The sequence below is a fragment of the Thermobia domestica genome, chromosome 7 (genome assembly GCF_964235325.1).
Source record: "Thermobia domestica chromosome 7, izTheDome1.hap1.1, whole genome shotgun sequence".
Classification (NCBI taxonomy): domain Eukaryota; kingdom Metazoa; phylum Arthropoda; class Insecta; order Zygentoma; family Lepismatidae; genus Thermobia; species Thermobia domestica.
Genome location: NC_137460.1, coordinates 282,091,826 through 282,119,431, shown reverse-complemented (window position 1 = coordinate 282,119,431; position 27,606 = coordinate 282,091,826). Strand labels below are relative to the sequence as shown.

Sequence of the window (27,606 nt, the reverse complement as noted above, 5' to 3'; positions counted from 1 at the left end):
CCACACAGTTTGAGAAACACTGGTACAATGTCTTGTTGGCTGCTTTTCCAGACTTGCTTGGGGCTGGTCAGATTAGCGATTTCTTTATTTATGCTAAAATACAAATAATGTTATGATTGTTTGGTTATTCAGCACAAGAATACTGTTACTACATTATAAACTACATTTAAAAACTTGGAACTTGGAAATTTAAGTAATGTTAAGCAGTTATTTGAGTGTAACATAAGTACATAAGAGTCTATATGAATAAAAAATATGTAACAGAATATTTGAGTAAAAATAAAGTATTGCAATGGTAATTTTCATTTTATAAATTATTTACACTATTTAGATCATTCTTAGTTCTCTATTTTGAGTCTTTATGTCATATAATAATACCCTAAGTTACTTTATTCAATATTAACAAGTACATCAACATGAACAAATTCAAATACATACACAGCGCAACTATAATACAAAGAACAACAAATAAACACAATACAAGTTTACATTATTAAGAAAATATTTACAATATTTATATATTTCCTAACCATGATCCAATAAATCATGGCATTTTCCAGCATTTCGAATAACACGATAGAAGCAGTATTATAAAACATCACAACAGTAATTAACGAACTGCAAATATACAATAATAGTAACAATAATCATATACACATGCTAAACACGATTATTTAGAACACAAATTCGTTGCAGTAAGTATGTACATTATTACACCTATTTCATCTTTGCTCGATCATTGTCTTTTTTCTTGGCGATCTTGCTTTAAGCACTTAGGATACATTCCGGGTCTCTATAGGGCATCCCACGTTGTACCATAGAATCTACTATCTCAGGAAGCATATCCTCTTTAAAAAACCTGTAAGTTTCGGTAGCATTACATTTCCCCATAATTCTTCATCTCTTCTTACTTCCACAATGTGTAAAGGTGATTTATCATCAATGTATACAACTAAAAAGCATTTGTCTAATTTGGTAATATTTAACTGGCCCTGAATTTGATAGTAGTAGTCGCTGTTAGTATTTAGTCCTATAGTTCCGTCTGGAATGGCTCTAAGAAAAAATGCCCCTGTCTTTTTCTTTCTCTTCAGTGACATCCTTATTTCTGAGTGAAGGAACACACTTTACTTCCACTGGCGCATCATCTTCTACTACATATCCTGAAATATGATTAGAAGAGAATTAATTGATAGACAAGAATGAAAATAGATTTTTTTTTTAAAAAAAAGTAATATAATAATCTGTCTGTCCCTTTTCCAAAAGGAAGTGGTTTGGTTTCGTTCAGATTCAGTCCTCTAATTATACCTCTAATTATAGCACACTGAACAAACAGCACTTATTAGACTTAAACACTTATTATATTATATCAACAAAGAAGTTGAAAAATATTTCTTACCATCTGGACTAGAAGCTAAGAAACTATACTTAGAATCAATATATAATCCTCATTTCTCTACTGTCACATTCTTCTCCTCCGCAAACTTTCGTGGAGCAACATCTTCATGATTTCTTCCGTATTCTATTGATGGTGTCGATAAATTTCTCTTGTGTAAAATGTCTTACACCAACACATGGCACGAAGTGTGATCTTTACATTTCACAACTTTATGGAAGATGGATGACGTTAGACGGTTGCGGCGATGTTCTTCATAAGTCGAATTTCCATGTTGTCCGCGGGAGGATACATCAATTGAAGTTCTTTCATCTGAACTGACCTAATACGAAAAATAATGTAAAGAATTCTTGAAACAGGACAGGGTGAACTGAAATTTGTAAGCACAAATAGCTACTTTTCCTACAAACATTAAAAGGAATGTTCATTAAACATATCCTTCAAAATTATCTTTGTCGAGGTATATGTTTGCGAAATATGTAAAAACGTAGTTTCGATACAACCTGGAATCGTAGAGTTGAAACATATTTTATAATTACATGAATCCACAGAACTGATAGCCTCCCAGAAATTCTCGTAATTTTCTCTACTTACTTAATGTGTATCCATCCACACATAAATTATAAGAATTTTAAAAGAATTTAGCTTGATTTCAATTAGTGGAACATGACATATCAATTCTGCGATTCATGATCGTCTCTGAAAAAGAAGAAACAAGGGAGTATCGTTCCACAGTGTGAAACTACGGTAGACTTCCAAACTATACAAATTACATAGTAAAACTGGAAATAGTAGAGACCGGAAGTAGTTAATTTCTACCACTTCTGGTTTAAATAGAAGATTGTCGAAGGAGATTGTACCTATTCTTGGAACGATGAATCGATTCTTAGAAACCTCTTGTCGATACCTCTAACCGTTTTTGAGTTATGACAAATACTATTGAAACCGGAAGTGGCCGATTTGTATAGCTTCCGGTTTAACTTGAAGATTGGTGAAGGAGATAGGACATATTCTTAGGATGCTGAATCGATTTCTGAAAACTGCTTGTCGATAACTCACAGTTTTATATCAATGAAAATCAATATTGAAACCGGAAGTAGTAGTGAATTTCTACCACTTCCGGTTTTAGTGGAAATACAGAAGTCGAAGTGTTTTGTTTCCTTTACACTTTGAATCGATTTCTGAGAACCATTTGACGCTAGCTATTATGGTTTCTGGGTTATGACTATTACTGTTGAAACAGGAAGTGGTAAAAATCGACCACTTCCGGATTAAGTAGGAGGTTGTTGAAGGAGATGGAATCTGTTCATGGGAAGCTGAATCGATTTCCGAAAACCACTTATCGATAGATTTTACCGCTTAAATTGTATGAAAATAGCTCTTACCGTTTTTGCTATGATACCTGTTGACAGACAGACAGATAGACAGACGGACGGACACAGCCATTCTAAAGGACTTCAATTTCTTATGTATAACATAGTTTGGAAGTCTAAAATTAATCCAGAAGTTTCAGAGGCATCACTGTGATACAATGATAGCTACGTGATATATATAGAGACGTGCAGATGGACGGGGGTCTTATGGTTCATACCCAACCAATCCCAGAAAATTCTGAGGAAATGAAAAAAAAAATACTCCTATGGAAAAATAAATAGCAAATTCCACGTTTTAGAAGTTGGAAAAGTTGGATCCCACTGAGAAATGAATTTTTTCTTCTATTATACCACTTTTGTGATACAATTATCATCAGAGCTGGTAACTGCGCGTCAATTTTTTTTTTTTTTTTTTTTTTTGTGAATCACGTTTTCGGACGTTCAAAATGCTCAACAATTACATTTTTTTTAGTTTCTACCAGGAACGAAGCCAGAGTTCTGATTTGGGTGGGGGGCATATATACTAAACTAGTAGTATAATTAGCAAACTAGTATTTATGTACTAGTTTAAATATTTGGAAGGCAAGTCAAGATTTGGACCCCGTGTTCCCCCTAGCTACATCCTTGGCTTCTTCACAACTTTTTTCCGCTAGAAAGTACCCAAGTGAATTAAATAGCTGCATAAATTGCTTGCTATAGTACAACATGTAAATAAATTTTAGGAAAAAAAATCATTCAAGTCATAGCCTACGATGCGGGGTCTTGTGAATATGATTCCCGATGTGAACACTTGGTCGACGTTGAAAATAAAATGGTGGATCAAGACGACTAAAACTATAAAACAGATGAGAGGATAGAGACGCATGCTAACATGGAGAATACACTCATTTGTAGCTACAATATATGAAATGCACTACTTTTCGTGGTGACTCTGGCGTTTTTAGCATGCCTTGAAAGAAAGAAAGAAAGCGAAACAAATACCCTACTATGGCACCTGAAATGCCCGCGGCTGAGTCAATACTTAGAAACATTTTGGCGGAGCAAGAATGAGGAAAACCAATCCGGCAGGAGGGGGAGTAGAAATGACATGCCAATTCCAATGTGAAAACCCTCTGTGAAACACAAATTGCTCGTTTCCCCGATTCCCTCGTTTGCTTGCTTCTTCTCAATTCTTGGAATCCTAACCCGAAGCTAGTCAGTCACGTGATGTGCAAAGCAGAGAAATTCTTGGTTCATCTGCTTGCCCCACCGTTTTGCGAGATAGGATGTACTCATAACTGATAGATGAGATTATTATTATTATTATTATTATTATTATTATTATTATTATTATTATTATTATTATTATTATTATTATTATTATTATTATTATTATTATTATTATTATTATTATTATTATTATTATTATTATTATTATTATTATTATTATTATTATTATATTCATGTAATTCTGCATGGAGATTTTGTTCTGGAGAATTTTTTCTTTAAAAATTTCTCATAGACAGGGATGCCCATCCCCCCCAAAGCTTATGGCGCACTCCCCCCAAAACTAATAATCTCTTCCCTCCTTAAAACTCAAGTCCTCTAAAAACAATTGCCCAGTGTAGCAGTAGTTTTTATAGTACTAGTAATTGTTATTTTTGTTGTTGTTTTTATTTCCTGTAGTAGTATTATAAAATGCTTGTAGTAGTAGTAGGGGTAGTAGTAATTATAAAAATGGCATTACTTTCATTAGTAGTGTCGGTAGTGTACAATACTAAATATGTTCTATAAGGATATTGAAGGGTATAAAAACTTCTACACACTGTGTATGGCACAGGTATTTTTTTACAATTAGTAGTATTATTTTTTTCTTTACAAAATATTGATATAATTGCCTTGTACATGAAAAGTAAGACGCAAGTTACAAGTTATTGAGTTTGATACCAAAAGAAAATGTTATCCTCGAAATTAGCCTACAAAAAGAAGTGATATCCAACAAAAAACATTCCTGTAAAAGAGCCAAGTACGAGTGGCCTTAAAAAGAATTGAAATCACAAAAATAGGCGCCAAGTTCTGGTGGACAACAGTTACAAACACTCACTGGCTCACTTCAAATTTAGATTTGAAACTTGGTTGTTGTCTGTATGGTTACCACTAGCTCACAATTATGTCAAACTACTTTATAATTTTCAACAGACAACATAGGCAAGTTTCAAATCTAAATTTTAAAGTGATTCCTTGAGTGTTTGTAACTGTTGTTCACCAGAACTTGGCGCTCATTTTTGTGATTTCACTTCTTTTTGAGGCCGCTCATACTTGTTTTTTTACAGGAAAGATTTTGTTAAATTAAATTATTACTGGTCGTGGTGGTGACATTAACCTACCCCTGATGTCCTTTATAGAGTAATATTTTTTTTCATTCCTCACTCGACAAAGCAAATTTGTCTATAATATCGCTGTTGGGAATGCATTCTAAAATGTCTTTTTCGGAAGAAAGGATAAGCATGTCGGAGAGCCATACATCTCCCATGCTGCTTCTTAGTCTATTTTTTACAATCTTTACTTTACTCATAATCCTCTCTGCTGAGCAACTCGTTGCTTGTAATGACAGAAGTATCTGGTATAATATTGTTAGGTATGGAAAACCAGACATATTCAACAAACCTGTGGGCGGCCCTTCTCTCTTAAAACGAACCAACCTTTCCTTTCATACGGCTACTTTCGCGGTACTTCATTCATCGAGTATCGAAGCAGGGGGAACGGGGGTTTACCCCGGAAAATTTTTGAAAATTAGCTTCTCAAAATCATGTTTTAATGCTATTCCGACAGTAAAATTGCTAGTTCGAAAGTAGAGTAAAATCCCCCCCCAAAATTTTTCTCAATGGCGCAGCTTGCGCCATACATCCCCTCTGTGAGCGGCACTGCTCACAGAAATATTAGGAAGTTTGTTCCGTTTACTAGTAAATATCTAACTAGGTCTTCTATATATAAAAGTATAGAAACAGCTAATAACTTTTATCCAGTTCTAGATTTGTTTCATAAGAAATTCAAGAAGGTGCGCGAATTATTTTTTTAATTTTTTAAATAAATTACGAAATGTCTTAACGTCTTTAGGCTTGCAACTAATTCTCTTAACCCTTTCACTGTGGAAGGCGACGGAAAAAAAATTCCCTAACCTGCGAATGTCGATTATAGTCGACGTGTTAAAATTTGTCTGTATCTTGGGTTTGTCGATTGTAGTCGCCAAAGGATTTCTGTGTGATTTCTATTGTTTATCGAAAACAATAGAACACAAACAAAAATGAACGGTACAACCTTGGCGACTACTCTCGACAAAGCCAAGATACGGACAAACAAATTTTAACACGTCGACTATAGTCGACATTCGCATGTTAAGGAAATTTGGTTCTGTCGACAAAAGTCGACTTCCTCTGTAAAAGGGTTAATTCGGTTTTGTATTCTTTTAAATATTGTGTGGATTTGTTATATATATATATATATATATATATATATATATATATATATATAGTATTTTTTAAAGCCAAATTGTAAGAATTTTTTAATTATAAACAGATACACACGATTCGTATTTTTTATATTTCTGGATGTCATTCAGTAAGTTTGTAGGTGCCATTTGAAATATTTTTTTATTTATTTTTGTAAGTTTTGTTTTGTTTTCTCGTTTTCATTTCCCTATCATCTTTTCTTTTTTTCTATGTTTAATTCCTTCTTTACTATGTATATTGTATGAAATAATAATAATAAAGAAACTTGATCATGGATTTTGTATTTGTGTCATTATTATTATTATTAGCCTTGTTAATCTATGTATTTTACCGAAGCGTTTAATTTAGAAATATTTATTTTCATATTGTATTAACAGCTACAAAGTGTATTTTTATTTTTTTCTTTTATTATTTTGTAAACAGCTAAAACTACATGGTTAATAATAATCCAATTTTGAATTTTACTTTGTATAATCCTATATGCTATACCTTTTTTATATATATGCATGTTAATCATGCTTCTTTTTTCATTACTGTTTTTTTTATTTCCAGTTTGTAAAAGATACTGCATGTTTTATGTTTTGTTTTCAATAAATATTTTCTTTTTTATTCATTTTTGTACAATCAGTTGTATTATGTTATTCTATTTGCATGAGCCCTATGTAATTTTTTTCTTTCTTGTAAGGGGCACTTGTGGCTGTATTGCTGTTTGCTTCTAATAAACATACTTTTAATTATGAAAACTAATGGAATAAGGGGCGGGACAACTTCACACTTACCCGTCCGATTTTAAGATTTTTCACCTCAAACCGTTAGTTTAGGTTAGTTGTTAAAATTATTATTTTCGAAAGAGTTCTTTTATACTAGAAATAAATTAGGGAGAGGAGGGATAGTGTCAAGTTGTTCACCCATGAACAATATCCATATAGTTATACTGCATTATATAACTAGTTGCTAGTCAGTTTACGCAGTTCTGAAGCTGCCTATCTCAGTTTTGCAAAAGTAAATATTTTATTTGACAAATATGTTTGAGGACCAAGTGTCTAGTAATTATAATCGTACTTCTTCTCTTTAATCAACATGATATTCATATACATCGCTCTTTGTCATGATATGTATCATCATCATAATTAATTCCACAAAATCTATAGTCCATTAACATTAAATTTTTATTATATTGTGCTAAAGATCGAACAAAATGACACACACAAATTTTATACGTACCATGGAATATTTCAGAACGAAAATGATTCTCACATGTGAATATTATTATATTATTTAATCGTCAACATTATTTATATCTTGCTTACTGTCCGATCCCAATTGACAAATATTGTACCTACGTAAACCAAGATTTCGAAGATAAACCATAGACCCCCCTGGTATGACTTACGGTTCACGGGTATCCTTGCGAGCCACTGTTCTTAGCACTCTAATTTATTGAAATAACTTACAATACACTGGTACCCTTGTTTGGTTTGCAGTGAGAGAGTATTAAATGTAGTACAATATTCCGTCCCAGTCTAAATAGTGAGTCAATATATTACAGATTGTATATAGAAACTGGTAGGTACTGAGAACAGATGCTAAACAACGAAAACAAAACAATTAAAAAACAAGAGAGACAAAAATAATGTAAATATACGTACATTAAATAATAAGTGAAACGAATATAAAGAGTTATCTACTAACATACTCCAGTAACACGAAACTTATATATATACATAATCTTACCTTTCATCATGCTGTCTTGAATCTTCAGCAGTTCCTTGTTCTTGATAACATGGAGAAGAATCATCAACAGAAACAACAATTTCAGTTTTGCGACGTTTAGCGGCGCCTCGAGCAGATTTTGAGCGCTTATTTCGTTTTCTGTTTTTTGTTAAAGGTCATTTACGAGCCATTATGTATTTGCAGTATATTAGTTCATGCCTGATTGGTAACACCTTCAACTCGTTAGCTACACTGCGAAATAGGTGATAATAGGACCTTGTAGTTGTAGAACATCCCGTCGAAAATGCGAGTGGCGCTAGCGTACAGATGTTTCTTTTAACCCTACAACGGCCAACCTATTTTCCTAACTTAAACAGCCAAGGTGAGTCCAATGGACTCACACTGTTGATATCGTGTTATCAGACCTTATATTGTGTTATTGAGTGTTATTTCGTATAATATTTTAAAGTATTTTCGACGGAACATGCAAGTATAGCAACCAGGTATTCTTATAGTGTTTACAAGCTCCTCAGTGTTGCCATCTGCTGTAAAATTTTCTTGGAAATTAAAATTATTTTTCTTGTATTGTTTAAAAAGTAGTGTAATTATAAATTTTAGTTGAAACAACTTTTGCTAACTACTAGACTTTGAAGAAACACTTTTCACAAAGTACTGTAAGTTATTAGAAACAATATAAGTAATGCAATTGAAGGGGTGGGTTCCAAAACTACATAAATCAAATTAGTTGTAGGCAAAAGAAAACTGAGTTATTGCATAAAATGTCCTTAGTCAACAGCATTCTCTGAAGTTATTTTGGACTCATGCCTACAAACACTTATAAAACTCTTGATATATATTATAACTTCACCGTTACCTTACAAAACGTAGAGTATTAATATTTTCTTTTACGTAGATTACTTCTCTTTCAGGGAAATAGAATGTTGGAAGCTCCCAAAATATCGTCTCCTGAAAAGTTTACTTTCTTGACTTAGGCTCTTTTGGAATTGAGCTCTTCAATTGCTGGTTTTGAATGTTCTAGTAATTTCCTGGAACTACTGATGAACATGCTTCTTTTTACTTGTTTGTTGATTTACGTTTTTTGCAGTATCTAAGAACAACCGAATCTTCAGGACACACATGCTTTTGGCAGGTCCTGCATGTTTGCCTTTGCAATTGTGCTTTTCGCGCATCACTCAAGTAAAAAAATATTTTCTTCTTTCTTTCTCCAACATTATGTTGGTAACATGCAGTAGCCTATATCAATAGTTTCGAACTCGGCAGCCACAGAATGGATTGATTTGTCAAAACCTACAGCACGTCTATTGCCAATATGTGGCTGGATGAGACTTTCTGCTATTGCAGTAAGAATATTCTTTCTAGAAGTCTCCCGATCAGGATAGGCTGCAACTCCAGACGAATAGGCTGCAACAGCGCATACATCAAGCATATTCATAAAAAATAAATGGTAATATATTAGTCTTTCTTTGCCATGGATATTCATGGGCCAATTGGTCTCTTCCTTCCTTCAGTTTGGTAAGAATTCGGGTGGAACGAACGTCTTTTGTTTTTCGGTGTTGCCACTAGTGTAAGGCCATTACAAAGCACTGTGTTGGCGAGATCAAAATGTGTGAAATAATTATTGCATGTGATATTTTTTTTACTCCCAGAGGAGACTCCGCCAAATGCAAGACCGCGTTTTGTCCCAAGGTTTTGGTTGTTATTTTCTTTCCTAACGTAAAGTGTACCATGAAAGGATAGTGTGTTTTGGAATCTGCTTTTCATCATACCTTCATCCCACACTTACCTGGTTTCAACGGCATATATTGCGTAAATAGACATCTACCTGCGAATGGAACAAGCTGTTCGTCAAGATTCAAATTTTTCCCAGGGTTTTCAAGCATTGGTTCATTCTTTCCCAAACTTCCCGTATTGACGCCAGTTTATCTTTATTTCTTCTGTCACTTCTTGTTGTTTTGTCATCAAATAGGATAAATATGCACAAGTACTTGAACCTGTTTTTACTCATCGCACCGCGAAATATTGGTGGTCCATACTTTTTGTCCCATAGCAGTTCTATCTTTGGCTTTGAGACGAGTAGTATACTTCAAGTATACAAAAGTCCAAGTAAATACTTCAATTCTTTCTCATTCTGGCTTCCACTGATTCTGCATGTTGCTTCTTCATGGGTATACCGAACGATAGTCTTCACATATCGTCTTGAATAAATAATAACAGAGCATCTAAGGGATCTTCGATTATTTTATTTGGAAAAAGGAACCTTATTTACTCGTTCCTGATGATGTTCTGAGATTTCGTCCTCTGTGGTCAAGAAGGTTCAGAATATTATGTGGTTCCGTCCTTTACATATAAAACCTTTTCATTACTTTGGCACCGATTACCAACATCTTCAAGCTCAGAATTACCAATCGTATCAGAAACTTCTAATGCTTCACTTTTGCAATCACTTCCGCTATATTTAAGTTCACTGCACATGATGTCTTCGTTTTCATCCCCAAGAACTGGCGATTTACTTATACAATATTTGAAGAAGCAGCCATTTATGCACTTCCATTAGCACTAACATAAACTAACACTTCCACAATCTGCACCACAACAAGAATCAACTGATACAAATGTGTCATATAATTAATAATTTAAAGACAATTACCTATATCACCACTGGGAACCCATATATATGAAGCAATTTAGTAATCAGTCCATTGAACTCATGTTGGCCTTTTGTGTTACAAAATTAGAAATATATTTTTAAAACCTACCATAATGTATATTTTTTTAATTCCAAATTGTATTCACACTTTACATTACCTACCGATAGTATATCTAAAAAGAAACATCTATTGAGTAAGAAATAAATCGCAGCTCGATAAAAATTATACGCAATGAGTCCATTGGACTCACGTTGACCGTTTAAGGGTTAAAATGTTAACACTTTGCGCATTTATTCTCGAAATACATAAAGTACGTTGGTAATACATGATGATGTATAATATCGAAAGGAAGAAGACATTTTAGTGTTTAGAATGATATATAGATGTTGAAGATTGCTGGCGTCTTTCGACAAATATAAGTAATCAAAAAACGGATTTGCGCTGTGGTGTGCAGTTTAGTGGAATTTAGCATTCCAAAATCTAGTTCTTAAGATAATTAAAAACAAATCAAGCTTCAAGAAAAAATTAATACCATTTGATTCTAATCAATAATAATAAGGGAATAACATATTCAAGTTTCGGAACGAAATTTTTATTAATTATTTCACTATATTAGAACAAACTTTAATTAATTATATAAGCGCATATTGATTATATAAACATAAAATTTATCATTACTGCTACTAAATATATTGCTATAATGTTATATACTCAAACCATTTCGTTAAATTGCGTTCTTTAGTAATTCTGAGTAGAGTGCCAACGCCCTTAATCAAAATCACAGCAATATTCCCGGCTAGGCGGGTGAAATACCGGCCAGTTGGCAACCGTACTCGTAAATCATAATGCTGAATGCACCAAAATACTTCACCATGCATTCTATAGTTTTTGCAAAATGAGTTTAATCAAGATGTTCAAATAAAACAAGATACTGTCTTATAATTTTCTCTTTAAAAGTCTACTTTGTGAATTTGTTATATCTTCCAATTACCAATTTTCTGTACGAGATGAGGATAGAGGTTTCTGCTCAAGTTAGAAATTAAAACTTGCATTTTTTCTCATAAGGATTCAGCTCACGTAAGAAATAATGAATAAGTTTAATAATAAGAGCTGAGGAGTGATAAACTAATTCACAAATAATGATTGTAAGAATAAATATAAATATAAAAAGAAAAAACTTTAGATTCCACCATCGTTAAAATAAGATCCATTTAGTGAATCACACGATAGTGTGAACATACCAATCGACACAATAGTGTGTACAAAGTCTTGTTAGTAAATACTCCAAAGAATGTGACACATTTTTTTAATGTTTCTACCATTTAAACAGTCCCCGGATTGTTTTCATTCTGGCGGCGCTCTTAATTGTGTACAAACGAAAATTTCGCCTGCACATTTCTGTACAAACGATGTACAAACGAATACGACAATTTATGATTGAATTGTACATGTAGGCGGGCTACCATTTGGAGGGCCCCAACTTTGTTTTTAGTTCTGTCGGCGCCCCTTATTCAGGAGCGTCATTTCTGATTTTGCTTGGGGGGGCCAAAACCACTCGATATAAGTAAAATTTCGCGTTTTTCACTGATTTACTACTATTCTATTGATAAAATCTATATACATCTCAAACTCGGGGGGGGGGGGGAATGCCCCTCCCTGCCCTTCCTAACAAGACTTTAATGACCCTGCCCTAATTGTGTACAAACAAAAATTTCGGCTGCACATTTCTGTACAAACAATGTAGAAACGATTACGAAAATTTGGGATTGAATTGGACATGGTGGGCTGGCTACCATTTAGACAGCCCCTCTCTTTGTTTTACTTCTAGTGGCGCCCCTAATTGTGTACAAACTAAAGAAAAAATTAGATTCCATCATTATTAAAATAAGATCCATTAGTGAATCACACGATAGTGTAAACATACCAATCGACACAATAGTGTGTACAAAGTCTTGTTAGTAAATACTCCAAAGAATGTGACACATTTTCTTAATGTTTCTACCATTTAAACAGTCCCCGGATTGTTTTCATTCTGGCGCCGCTCCTAATTGTGTACAAACGAAACTTTTGCCTGCACATTTCTGTACAAACGGTGTACAAACGATTGTGACAATTTGTGATTGAATTGGACATGGCGAGGGAGCTACCATTCAGACAGCCACCCACTTTGTTTTCATTCTGGGGACGTCCCTAATTGTGTACAAACAAAATTTTCGCCTGCACATTTCTCTACAAATGACGTACAAGCGATTGCAACAATTTGTGATTTAATTGAACATGATGGAGGGGCTACGATTCAGACAGCCCCCACTTTGTTTTCGTCGTGGCGGCGCCCCTAATTGTGTACAACCGAAACTTTCGCCTGCACATTTCTGTACAAACGGTGTACAAACGATTGCGACAATTTGTGACTGAATTGGGATTTGGGGGGCTACCATTGAGACAGCCACCCACTTTGTTTTCGTTCTGGCAGCGCCCCTAATTGTCTACAAACGAAACTTTCGCCTGCATATTTCTGTACAAACGATGTAAAAAACTTAAGACCATTTCCGATTGAGTCTGAAAAGGTGGAGTGGCTGTCTAAATGGACGTGGGATTGACTATTAAACAAATTTAAGTTCACAACGCAATTATAGCTTTTTAATAGTTAAGCAGCAATTAAAGCAGCTAAAATTACTATTAATTAGTATAATATGGTGCAGGTATTAAGGCTGAAATAATTAAAGACGTGTTCCATCATTTCCCTTACTAGGGAAGAAAAAGGCGAGTAGAAGAAAGATGAGAGTTGTAATTGTTAAAATAACCCGGCCATATCTCGAAAACACTTAAGGGTAGAGACATGTTAGTTAAATGTTTGTTTCAGCGTTTTTCGGTTTCTATTTGAACAGAAGAAATATGGGTCGAGATTGATATTGTAATAACAATATGGCCTTGTTTCAAATTCCTTAAGATTAGAGATATGATAGAGTTAATAGGAGCTAGGCCATATTAGTGATGGGCACTGGAAATACTCCCGATGGGAGGAAAAATTTAAAAAATGAGAATATTCCTGTGTTTTTTCCTGGCCTATAAATTCCCGGGAAGGTATTTATTTCCATTTCTTCATGTTATCTTCCAAAGTATAAGAACCATATGACTAATTATCTTATTTTAATATATTATGATTTACTTCTAGGCTTTAAAGAATTTGGAGGTTAAAAAATTTATAATTCTTTGAGTATACTTATATAACTAATAATGTGATTTTTTAAGTTCCATTTCCATTTGCACTAAAGTAGGGTAATTGTTTAGTATTGGGGAGGAGGAAACTAGCAAAAAGTAGGATGATTTACGGAAGAAATGTGTCGAGAGTGGTGTTCAAGTAGTGAAGAAAATATCGAACACAATTCTTTTTAGGGCAGTAGGGAATTTGTACAAACCATAAAGGTAAGTGGAAATGATTTATGTGAGAAAAGAACGTGAATTGTTGGTAACGTGCCCTGTGGGGCTCTAACCCGCCTTCACTTTCTTACGCTCGCTGTCCGAATTTAATGTTGGTGACGTAATTTAACGTATGAAACCATACAACCGCATCGGAAAAGAATATCGCAAAAAAGTCGGTGCAAAATCTAGAGCCCCAAAGCTAAACGTAAATGTTGACAAAATGGTGAGACGTGTCTTCTGGCAGTTACCCAACCTAATTTGTTTATAACATTTAAAAATTTAATATGTTTATAATATCATTAATAGAGTCAAGTATAGAAAATCCACTTACATATAAATTTAAACCTTTTAGTGGGTTAAAAGTATGTGAACTTACTACACCATTTTTGAAACAAAATTACCTTCATAGAACATATTGTAAATAAATATCCATATATGAGTACTATATAAATGTAATAAAATATTAATAAAATAGCATAACATCGTTCAGAATATACATTTTAAAGGCTCCTCTGGGGACAACACTAATAATATACTGTTATATAAAAACGAATTCAACTTTGAAATTATAATGTAGTAATAAATTCCCAGAACATTCCCATTTGGGGAATCTTCCCGAATTTTTCCGATAATTTTCCCGAAAAATATCTTCCCGGGAATTTACCCATCACTAGGCCATACGCCGAGCAAATGCGCGGATCTGAGGACAGTTCGGTAGCCAGCACAAAAATGTTGGGGGGCGGTAGAAGTTAGGGGGCCGATACAACTTTATTACAGTTTATCACCATGTTATAGTTCAATTACAAGTCTACCGTGAAAATTTTAGGGGGCAGCAAAAATGTAGGGGAGTCCGGGCTCCAAGACACCCCTTCGATACGGGCCTGTCTGGGGGTGAAGGCCCCAGCTAGCCGAAGGCTAATTCTCAATAAATATAATTATTAACTTAATCATTATGAATGTTGTTTAAGTAAACATATTAATATGATGGGGATTAAAAGGATATCTTATCCTTTTAATTAAGACCTCTACTATGAATAATGGCAATGACTGTAGCTAGAATTGCGGTTTCGAGAAGAAAGAAGAGGTGGTATGGGACGAGATTAGAAAAGTGTAAGGCGAGAGGTTGGAAGGCACAAAAACTTAGAATTTATGCTATGTGAATTAAGTAAGTTCTATGAATCAATAATGCGAAAAAGATAGCTGAAAAATTAAGGACAGGCATTTTGAAGCTAGTCATTGAGTATTAATTACTTCTGTATAAAATGAAATGAAGGTTAAAGTTTCGAAATACAATTAAATCAAGAGGAAAATAGAAAAGGAAATTCGTCTCTTTTCAATTAAATGCATGGTCTATGAGTGGAAAAATAACTCAGAATCTTGCAATTCCTTTAAGGTTTTTGGAATCGGATATCAAGAAAAATCACTGCAACTGTTTCACGAAAGATAAATGAGATCCTCGTTGGTATATAAAATAAAATATGTGGCCTTGGTACGCAAGGTCCCAGTTCGATTCCAGCACGTAAAGCATTATAGTGGTTCAGACTTCACTTTAACTTTAAAATCTCGTGTTAGATATCATCGTTAGTGACAAAAGACGTAAATACAAATCAGACTCAGAGATGCGTAGATCAATGAAACATTGGCCCACGACTCACTGAGCAACCACTCTTTGTAATCCACGACCCACCGTGACCCACTGACCCCACCAACCGTGACCCACTCTGATCACCATCACCTACTATGACCCAGCACCTACAATGACCCAATTTCATTTCATTTGATTTCATTTATTTGCCTGTTTCATTAGCTTACAAAGCATGAGAAATTCTCATGTAAGCATTACAGTTGTGAGAAAGAAAGAAAAAAACATACAATATTGTCAAGTACCAGAGGTATATATCATGCATCTTTCTAAAATACAAAACCACATAATAGAATATATTAAGTATAAAAACATGACAATTTACATCTAATTAGGTAACTGTTTGTACCACACAAGGCATGTACTCACGGGTACTCACGGGTATCTGTTACCAACTCTTCAGTTAATGAGTCATTTAAATATTCTTTAACTGTATAATAGCACTTTTCAGTGAGTAGATTATATAAACTCTTACCAAGAATGGAAACATTGGTCATACAAGTACATAGGAAGTTTATTATACAATCTGACACAATTCATGTACACGGTTTTGCTTATATGAGCATATTTTTGATGCATCCCAAATATGTCACTACCTTGTCTTGTATTATGGCTATGAACATTTTTGTTAAAGATAAAATGATGCTTGTTTTTCACAGTAAAAAGAATAGATTTATAGATGTATAAGCTGGGGAGTGTTAAAATTTTTGCTTCTCTGAAAACCTTTTTACATGTCGATTTTGTGGGTAACCCAAAATTTATTCTAATCGCTTTTTTTTTTTTTTTTTTTTTTTTTGCAATCGGAAAGTGCTTAAACTATTTTCAGCAGATCCCCATTGTATTATGCCGAAGTTAATTAATGAATTAAACTTGACGTAGTAAAAGCTAAGAAGTGCTTCTCTCGATACAGTACTTTGAAGTTTGTATAAGGCAAAACACACGCTACTTAGTTTCTTGTTTAAAGTGGAGATATGAGCAGACCATGAAAGATCATCACTTATGATTACACCTAAAAGCTTTGTTATGCAAGAATATTGGAGTAAGTTAGAAGATATTTTTATTCTAAGTGATATACGCGGTTTTCCTGGAAAATGAAAATGTAAGAGAATCGACTTATCATGATTTATAATTAACTTATTCGCTGTTAACCATTTTACTAATTTGTCTGTAAAAATGTCAGATTTCCTCTCAACTTCTTCTATTGATTTTCCTGATATTATCATACTGATGTCATCAGCATATAGAATACATTTTGCTGGATGCATAAATTCTAACAAGTCATTTCTATATATCAGGAAGAGAATAGGGCCCAAAATGGAACCTTGAGGAACACCTCTGATTACAGTCGATAAAGACGAACAAGTTGTTTGAAAACCATCTGCAGCTAATTTTGATATTTGTACCGCTTGTTGCCTACTGGATAAATAAGAGAGAAACCAGTTGTGAGCTACTCCTCTAATACCATAAGCATACAACTTGCTTAAAAGAATAGCATAATCAATTGTATCAAAAGCTTTGGATAAGTCGATGAATAGGCCAACAACATATTTACTGTTTTTTAATTCAAGAGCTATATTGGACATGTAATCAAACAAGGCTGTTTCAATACTTTTCTTATTTTGGAAGCCTTGTTGTGATGGTGATAGTAAGTTACATGACTTCAAAAAATTGCAGAGTCGTGGCTTATCACATATTCAAAAATTTTTGAAAACGTGGAAAGAATGGAGACTGGGCGATAATTTCTTACATCATGCATACTCCCCTTTTTATGGAGAGGAATTACTTTTGCCACTTTTAACACGAACGGAAAATATCCTTTCTCAAGAGATAGGTTTACTAAATAACAGAGATGATTTACAATGAAAGGAAAACAAAATTTAATAACAGTCACTGCAACTTCATCAAAACCTGAAGATCCCGAATTAGACATCCTACTCAATATTTTCCATAACTCCTCTACTGTTGCTGGAATTAAAAAACTCGTATGTGAATGCATTGGAAATTTCATCGAGTCGTCATAAGTCGCTTGTATGGGGTCAGGTAATGGTACACTATCTAGAAAATAATCATGGAAGACATCTGCAATCCGCTTAGGTTCTTTAATAATTTCGTCCCCAACTTTAACATACTCAAAGTCGCTCTTTTTGTTGTTTGTTCCACCGTTTAAGATTTTCCACATAGTTTTAGCTTTATTAGTAGAATTAAGTATTGTGGAGCTATTTGATAGTAATTGAGCTGTTTTAATTACTCTTCTGTATATTTCCCTGTACTTAAAAATATAATTTCGAAACTTGTGAGGAAGTGATGTATTTATTTTGAGTAATCTATTATATCTAAATAGGTTACTTTTAGAAATTTTAATGCCTTTAGTTAACCACGATTTAGTGGAAGACGTCCGGATTTTACGAGTAACTTTTGGAAACGCCATATTGAAGTAATGTAAGAAAGTTTCAAAGAAGTATTTAAACTTACATTCAGTGTCAGACGTATTATATATGCCATTCCAAGACTCGTGAGAAAGCAAGAAATTTAGATATTCCATATTATGACTGGAGAAAATTCTCTTTGTAACTATGTATACTTTAAACTTAAGAACAGTGGTATTGTTTAAAGTGATTTTTAAAATAATCGCATCATGATCAGAGAAACCGGGATCAAATACTTCAAGGTTATAGGCAAATTGGTTTTTACTAATGATGAACTGATCTAGCGCACTTTTATTATGACGTGTCGATACATCCACTAGCGCTTGGAGATTGTACACATTCAGCAGATCTCGTAGATCGGACTTCTTTTTTGCTTCCACTATCCAATTTACATTAATATCACCACAGATGATCATTTTTTCAAAGTCTTTTAGTATGAAGTGCAAAAGACTTTCGAGTTTCTTTAAGAAAACAGTAAATATGCCGGATGGCGACCTATAAATGCATATAATACAAATGTTAACACTTGGTAATGTAATGGCTACAGCTTCAAAGCCAAATTCACAGGTGAATTTTGTAATATCTATTTCAGAAGCTTTTAGACTATTGTGAACAAAGATGTATACACCTCCACGTTCGTGTGAAACGCGAGAGAATTTAGTGATAAGATTAAAGTTTTCAAAATTGACCTCCTTAATAAGTGTATCATTTAGCCAATGTTCACCAAGACAAATAACCTTACATTCTTTCAAATCATCAGCTAAAAGCACATCAAACTATTCGAGTTTATTCTGGATCCCTTTTACATTCTGATGAAAAATACTTACTGTATTAGCTATCTTGGGTTCGGATTTTTCATCTGGTGTGCTAAAAAAGTTATATATTTTTCGTTATTTTTTCCGGCTGCAAACGATACTGTATTATCATTGCTAAGACCTGTACGGGGGAAAGTAAGAGGAATGGGATCCCTGTTCCTGTTCTAAGCCTTAATCATATTACTTAAATTTTCACATACATGACGGTTTCCTAGATTATTCAAATGTAAACCATGATGGGTATGAAATTCTCGTGGAAGACTACATACATCTAATAACTGTACATTTATAAATCGACTACAAACTTTACTAATGATGCTATTTGTTTTATGTACTTCTGAGTTAACACAAGAATTCTTCGATATATCATGCCGGTATGGTAGATTAACTACTATTACATTTGTATGAGTAAGAGTGCTGAGTGTAGTCTTCAAAACACGGACAGCATCTTCAGACTCATTTTTTGACACATCATTAGTGCCTCCTATAAGTACAACAGTATCAGTATCTGAGAATGATTTCTGGTCCACACATGAATTTACAACGTTATTTAGTTTTGCACCATGGGGGCGCGGTGGCTCAGTGGTAGAGCGTTCACCTCTGGTGCTTGGGGTCCCGGGTTCGATCCCAGCCCCCGCCAAGTGAACTTTGTGGTGGACAAACACCGTGCTCGTGGGTTTTCTCGGGGTTCTCCCGTTTCCTCCCACTTTCTTCATTCCACCATTCCACTCATCTCTCATCATCACCGTCTCCTTTAGCCTAACCGGCATAACCGTGGGACGTAAAACTCAAAGATTTAATTTCATTTTTAGTTTTGCACCAGGCTTAACAATACCTACTACGTTCATATCATCACACTTCTGCATTAATCTGGAAGCAAGACCACGACCGTGACTATCTCCGACAATGAACACCTTCCCTTGCACTTTTTTTTTTTACCCGATTTACTGAAATTGAGTTTCCATTTTCAACACCAAAACATGGCTTACTGCTTGAATCCTGTGACGGAAATCTTGGGCGATCCTGCTGGTTTAAACGATCTACACGTCGCACTTGAATAGGCCTATTTCCTAGGCTAACTTGCTTTACACTATCACACTGGCCACTTAACTCACTGAATCTGTTTTTTGTTTCAATATTATAATCGTATTGAAGACCTGACACTTTATTACCCAGTAGTTTACCCATAGTATTTGAGTTCACACAGTGTCGTGTCTTTCTGCAGCTTTGACACTCCATTGGCAATTTGGTCTTGCACTTGCGTTGTGGGTAGGGCTACAAATGATTTTCGGAGGGCTAGTATTTCCACTATATTGTGATTTCCAACTGGAAAAAGATGGTATCTTCGCGCTGTTATTAGGTTCACTAGTAGCATTTAGGACTTTGGCCGTAATCCTTACGATGTCGCTCCAGGTCTTTCTATTTTGCCTTGTACTAAACGATTCTTGACCCAATTGTTGAAATTGATCTTGGCGTTGCAGTTGCTGGATATCTTGCACTAAGAGTTCGACAACTTTACGTAATGAATGTAGTTCCTCAAGAAGATTTGAAACAAACTCAGCTGAAATTGATACCTCACTAAGTTGATTGTCATTTGTTTTTTCACAGCTACCACACGACATGCAAGACCAGCTTACAATATTGGAATATTTGTCAACTGAACTGCACTTGCCAAAATGAAAGAACTCCTTGCATCTTTCACACTTTATGCCGTTTTTCAATACTCTTTTTCATTTACTATATTTAGTATTAACTGTAAAATTACCTGACATATGGGACCCATTTATACTGTCCAAAACACTGTCCGCCACCTTGACTATCCAATTTACTACCCACCAAAATCCAACGTCATCAACTCTGACCTAAGATTCAAGCAATTCTCTCCACTGACTAAAGAGTTTATGCTTTAATAAAACATGGCTATGAAATTATCATTTGACGGAGTTTGAATTTCTGCGGTCAGTCGTTCAAACACCCTTTGTTACAATACCGGTGGATGAGACCTTTACGATAAAAAAAAAAATGATAAAGTGGTTGTCACGGACCAAATTATTCAATCTAATTATCCCACGTAATTATCTCCCTGTTGAATTGCAAAACTTTTCAGTGGAAAAAAGGATGAAGTTTGAAAGTTCCAAATCTACGTAAACTAGCCCAACATAAAGGGAAGAAAACTGTAAAAATATTCATTTCATTAAACTAAACGAATAAACTTAAAATTTCTAAGTATTGAAGCTTACAGTACAAATTATATCCCTATTTTCTAGGAACTCTATGGCTTGATGCTTTGTGCTCTGAACGTTCCATGTAATAAACAGAAGCTTCAGCAATTATAAAAGAATTTAGTGGATAAAATGCGATGCACTGTAGTTTCAGTTTCTTAATTAATTCTATTTCAAATGTGGCTGATCCAGACAACCCAACCTAGTTATCCATTTAATTGGTAGATGATATTTCAGATCAGCAAATAGAACGGAAAGTTTTCGTCAATAAATTCTTTAAATTCTGACCAATCTTTTAAGAGTGATACAAAAATGTTCCATAATTCAATCAGGATGTTTGTTGCAAAACACTAAGAGTAACTCAAGATTGTTAAAAAAAGTAGGCATTAGATAAAAATACTAACTTCCTACCATGTTGAAAATACTAATACTAGATGATCTCGAAAAATATTTCTGACTTTCAATAAAATTAATATGTAGTGGATCCAGGGATCACGAACTTAACCCGTTATTAAACGCTGTTAGTAAATCAGAAAATTTGTCACTTGATAACTGAAAAACCAGAGACGGTATGTCCTAATTACTGAAAAACCAGAGGCGATATGGCATACCATCGCATACCTTCTCCCTTCGACAACTGCTTTTAAAGACAAATAAATAACACTAAATTAAACGAAACAGTATGAGAGCTAAACGACTGAACGAATTCGGCAGTGGCAGCTGGTACTATATGTTGCACGGTTGTGCAACTGTAAATGATTTTTACCTCCAAAGATTTTTTTTTAATTTTAAAATAATGTTTTCGTAAAAAATAATCCCTTGCTTTTTAGCACAACACAGTATTGATGCATCTCTTAAAAAATCATGTCAAAAAACTGAAAGAAAGAGAGAGAAACACACATCCAGTGGCAAATAGCGTTGCCACTGGATCCATTAGCATTGAGCATACGGCAGAGTTCCTATTTCTTAACATTGGAAAGCATATTTATTCTTGCATCGCTCCTATCCTGTTGTACGGTCTCCATCCAGTTGCGGAGACCTTGGCAACTGCCACTCAGCTTCTGTAATAGTTATAATTCCTTCACTCACCAGCGATGAAGGCGTGGGTGTTGCGTGGGTCGAGGCAGTTTGGAAGAACAAACCAAAGAACAACAATAATAATAATAATAATGATAATAATAATAATAATAATAATAATAATAATAATAATAATAATAATAATAATAATAATAGAATAGAGGGAGTGATATGTAGAGTGTGTCCGAGGGTTTGCTCATAATATTGTTACAATTGAAAATCCTATTGTGCTGTTTTAATGTAAGTGTGTGTTTGAAGAATGTGATGGTGTTTTTGTTCTTATCCTGTGAGTGATATTATTAATATTAAAATATAACGCTAGTAACAGAAAACTCAAAATGAATTCAGTTTGCAGTCTTCTCAGGACCCCGTTTTCTCGTAGGCTGATGGAGGAGAAGGTTGAAATAAAAAGGTTAGGGCGTCCAACACCAATTTTAACAATCAATCAAACAGTCAAAACAGGTAAGAGACAGTTTCAGCGCTCTTTCAAAATCGAGTATTATAACAACACAGACTGGCTTTGTGGTTGTGAGGGAAAAAAATGCTTTATTTTGTTTTCCTTGTTTACTTTTTGGGGGTGAACGTGCTTGGACTGAAATAGGCATAAAAGATATTAATCATTTGAGTGAACGAATTAAGGGACACAAAGCTACAAATATCCATATGAAAAATGTATTACAGTTAGCTTTATTTGGTACAGCCAATATAGCTCAGCAGTTAGACAGTGAGTATAGGCGAAATATAGCTTTGCATAACGAAAGAGTAAGACATAATCTTTATATTCTAAATATTATAATTAATTGTGTACGTTTCTGTGGTGAATTTGAATTAGCGTTGCGGGGTCATGACGAGACAGAAGTATCTTCAAACCCAGGTGTTTTCCGTGGCCTCATTGATTTCAGTGCAGAACTTGACACAGCCGTGAAAACTCATTTGGAGAAAGCTACTGTCTTTAAGGGAACATCTAAAACGATTCAAAATGAACTTTTAAATATAATGTTAGAAGTTTGCCAGAACAAAATCTCACAAGAAGTAAAAGAATCAGAATTTTTAGCTATGATTGCAGACCAAACTAGTGATGTGGCTAATACTTTTCAAATGGCCGTCATTTATCGACATGTAGTAAATGGAAAACCAGTTGAAAGATTTTGGACTTTCCTCGAACCTCCTAAACACGTTGCAAAAACTTTGGCGTCATGCCTGTTAAAAGAACTTGAAAAACATAGGTTAGAGGAGACCCCACAGAAATTAATCGCGCAGACGTACGATGGCGCGTCAGTAATGTCCGGAACGTCTGGAGGAGTACAAGCAATTATTAAACAACAGTTTCCAAACGCCGAGTACGTTCATTGTTATGCCCACCAGTTGAATCTAATTATGCTCAATGCTGCTTCAGTGGTAAGAAATGTTAGAGTATTTTTTGACACTTTGCAGGGAGTTTGTTCCTTCTTCTCAACAAGTCCACAGCGTACAAAATTACTTGATGATATCGTAAAGAAAAGACTTCCCCGGTCTGTTCCTACGAGATGGAATTTCCAATCACGCGGCGTTAATACAATTTATCTGTACAGAAAAGAAATTATTCAATGTTTGAAACATATTCTAAATAATGAACATATTAAAAATTCGAGCACAATCGAGAAGGCAAGAGCGCACATTGACACGCTTACTAGACACAGCTTTGTGCTTTGGCTAACTCTGTTCCACAAAATTTTACCTCGTGTTGACATCTTGTATGGACAGTTCCAAAGAAAGGACATTGATGTGGTAAGTGCTCAAAAGTATGTGTCAGTTTTTGTTGAAAGTGTTGAAAAAATAAGAAACGAAGAAATAGATATTGAGCCTTTAGTTTCATCGGAGACATCGAAAAGAAGAGAAACTGATAACACACAACTAAACATGGAAGCGAAGGAAGTGTGTGATGGGATTATTAGTAACGTTAAACACAGATTTAGTTTTACTGGCCATTTTGTGGCGGGCACTTTATTCTGTAATGAAAAGTTTGGAGAATACAGGAAGGAATTTCCAGAACAAATTGTTCAAAACGTTTGCAACTTCTATGCAAAGCAGCTTCATTTCGAACTTTCCATAATATATAACACTGCCGAGTTTTCATCAATATCTGCACCAGTTAGTTCATTAGAATTTTTCCAGCACAATAACATTGAGAGAAACTTTTCTTAAATAAGCAATTTTCTGAAGGTTTTGCTCGTTATTCCAATGACTTCATCGGAGGCAGAGAGATGCTTCTCTACCCTAAAGAGAATAAGGACTTTTCTACGGAATACTATGACACAAGAGAGACTATCTGCCCTAGCAATGTTATCTATTGAGAGAGACTTGGTGAACAGCATTCCAGATTTTGACCAACAAGTAATAGAAAAATTTGCAGCTCGAAACAACGTAGGATGGACTTCCTTTTCAAATAAGGTACGATTTATTTAATTAAATAATTTTGTTTAGCTTTACATATATTCATATTCTTTTTCTTCAATGTTTCCGTAATGCTTTCATGCTGTTTATATTTCCGTGCCTTACAACACATGCTACATTATATTTATCTCTTGTTTAAAAGTGTCGTATATGCATAACGTATAAATCTGCAATGACAGTAATTGTTTACCTTGTTCGGAAGGAAACAGAAAAGATAGGTTAGTTCAGTAATTGTTAATATACAGGTTGGCCCTAAAGTACGTATACACCCCTGCATTGATCAAGTGTAACATTCCAGTTTATGGATTTATTTGCTTCGACTATTCTGGGCTTAAGTTATAAGTAAAAAGACGTTAAGAACAAATAATAAAGGAAACTAAGTCTACCTGTTTGATAACAATAAGAAATGTAATAAAATTCAGTACGGGTCTGTATACCTACTTTTGGGCCACCCTGTACTTAAATCAATAAACATAGCAGTAGAGCTTGGAGGCAAAGACACAAGAGAAGGAAGGTTGGGGGTGGAGTGGAAGTCGCGCGTAAACATGTACCTTTTGATATTGCAACTGCTGGTTTTACAGACCACGAACGGCTACTGAAATTCCGGACTGACACTATTCATTTTAGGAACTCCAAAAACTACAGCGTGGCCCGGAGGCGGGCGTATCCCTAATTGGCATTTTCTAATAGTTTTAGGATTTACCCACATTTGTTCGTTAACATTGCTTGGCATAGTCTGGTAACATTGCTTGGCATTGGCAGGCAATATTGCTATCCATGTGAGCACCGGCGCACTTCGTGATTCACGTGCGCAATTACCTGTATTAGACGTTTCCTGGCCGCTGGATTGGAAGAGGTTTTGCATCTGTACACCAACTCCTTTGCGTGGCCTCCAAGAAGAACCGATCTGACGACAGACTATGTTCTCTGGGGTTTCATAAAACAACAAGTAAGAAACATTCGATATCACCCAACACAGGAATTACGAGTAGCTCTTGAACACGCCTTCAACCTCGTGACAACGGAGTATTTCCGTAAAACATCTCCGAGAACTTGCCGCAGAATTCAGGTGTGTTACGACATGGATGGTGATCATACCATTGTTTATGACTCTTAAGAAGCTTAAGACTAACGGTAACTGTGTACGGACGTTCTACCATAACTAACACTATACTGTTGAAACTAAAGGGGGTTACGCCCACTTCCGGACTACCCTGTATGAATTGAACAATGATATCGGTTAATTTAGATATTTTACTTTTCATTTGGTGTGGGCTGAACTTGAACTTCAACAGCATCGAGATTGTCACTATTCATCTCAGCGTCCCCGAAAACTATCATTCGACCTAATCTAAGTCAATTTAGACATATTGAGCCTTATGCAGTCATTTGGACATATAATTAGCATCATACTAAATGCCTGACTACTGCGGAAAACGTAGACAAACTCTTTAGTATGGCACTAATCACGCGTGAGAACGACTCTGCATAAGGCCTATTAATTTTATTTCTCTCCCTTCCGAGATGTTGGTCGGACCTACCCGTTTTTTCCCGGTGTCCTATATTGGAACAATTTTAAGTATGACGCAAATACCGGCTAATTTGGCTACACCGTATCGCAATTAATAATAATAATAATAATAATAATAATAATAATAATAATAATAATAATAATAATAATAATAATAATAATAATAATAATAATAATAATAATAATAATAATAAATTTTATTGCAGAAACATCTGAGAACATCAGATGTATTACAATCGTCAGAAATAGAAGTTGAAAATTTTAGTTACATATATAACATACCACAATATAAACAAAGATCACTACCTAACAGAAGCGAATATTTTAACTATCAATTTTGAGTTCAAAAAATTCTTCAACACTATATATACAATTATTAATAAGTAATTTCTGTACTTCTTTTTTAAAAGCCCAAAATGGAAGTTCTCTTACAGATATAGGTAGAAAATTATAAAATTTAACTGACATATAGTAAAAGGTCTTTTGTGTCTTACTATATTCACATCTAAATAATCCTAAACAGTTCCTGTTTCTAGTTTGATAAGTATGAGAGTACCCTAACTCATTGTAGATATGTTTGTTTTCCTTAATGTAAAGCAAACATTGGTATATGAAAATTGCAAGTACTGTCATAATTCCTAATTTAACGAAGCTTGACCTACAATGTGCACGACTAGGGAGACCGAGCATTAATCTTACACATATCTTTTGTATTTTCAATAGGCTTTTAATGGAGGACTGATGACCCCAAAGTATCGTTCCATAACTTAAATGACTGTGAATTTAAGCATAATAAACAGTTTTAAGTACCTTTAAACTTACGCACAATCTCAATCTACGAATAAGATAAACTCCTTTACTAGCTCTAGATTCCACCATAAGGATATGATCGTCCCAGTTCAAATGATTATCAATTAAAAAAACCAAAAAAGAAGCGGAATATTTTTTAAGTTCTGCATTCGAATTTTTGTTATTGTAAGTAAGCACCAAGTCTTTGATCGTATCAGAGTTAATACAAAGCAAGTTGGAAGTACACCAGTCTTTAATAATATCTGAGGTGTTGTTTAATATAGACTGAACTGAGTCTTTTTGTCGTGAGTTAACACAAAATATTGAGATCATCAGCAAATAAATAACTATTAACGAAGGGTGAAGCGACGTTGTATGGGAGGTCATTGATATAAATAATAAAAAGAATCGGACCAAGAATAGATCCCTGAGGTACTCCGTATCTGACAGGCAGCAGATTAGACTCTTCCCCTTCATAAACAACTCTTTGATATCGTCCATTTAAATACGAATGAAGAAGTGACAGAGCTGCATTATCAAAACCATAGAATTCTAGTTTTTGCAACAAAATATCATGAGACACCGTATCAAATGCTTTTGATAGATCATATA

The 27,606-nt window shown here is 34.5% G+C and overlaps 1 protein-coding gene across 1 annotated transcript; it reads left to right on the top strand.

Annotated features, from left to right (window-relative positions):
* Nucleotides 1-22,904: 22,904 nt before the first annotated feature.
* LOC145689762 (zinc finger MYM-type protein 1-like) lies at nucleotides 22,905-26,976 on the top strand. The gene is made up of 2 exons (XM_081763965.1): nucleotides 22,905-23,639; nucleotides 26,929-26,976. Exons 1-2 carry the CDS (start codon nucleotides 22,905-22,907, stop codon nucleotides 26,974-26,976), a joined length of 783 nt encoding a protein of 260 aa, XP_081620091.1.
* Nucleotides 26,977-27,606: the final 630 nt, after the last annotated feature.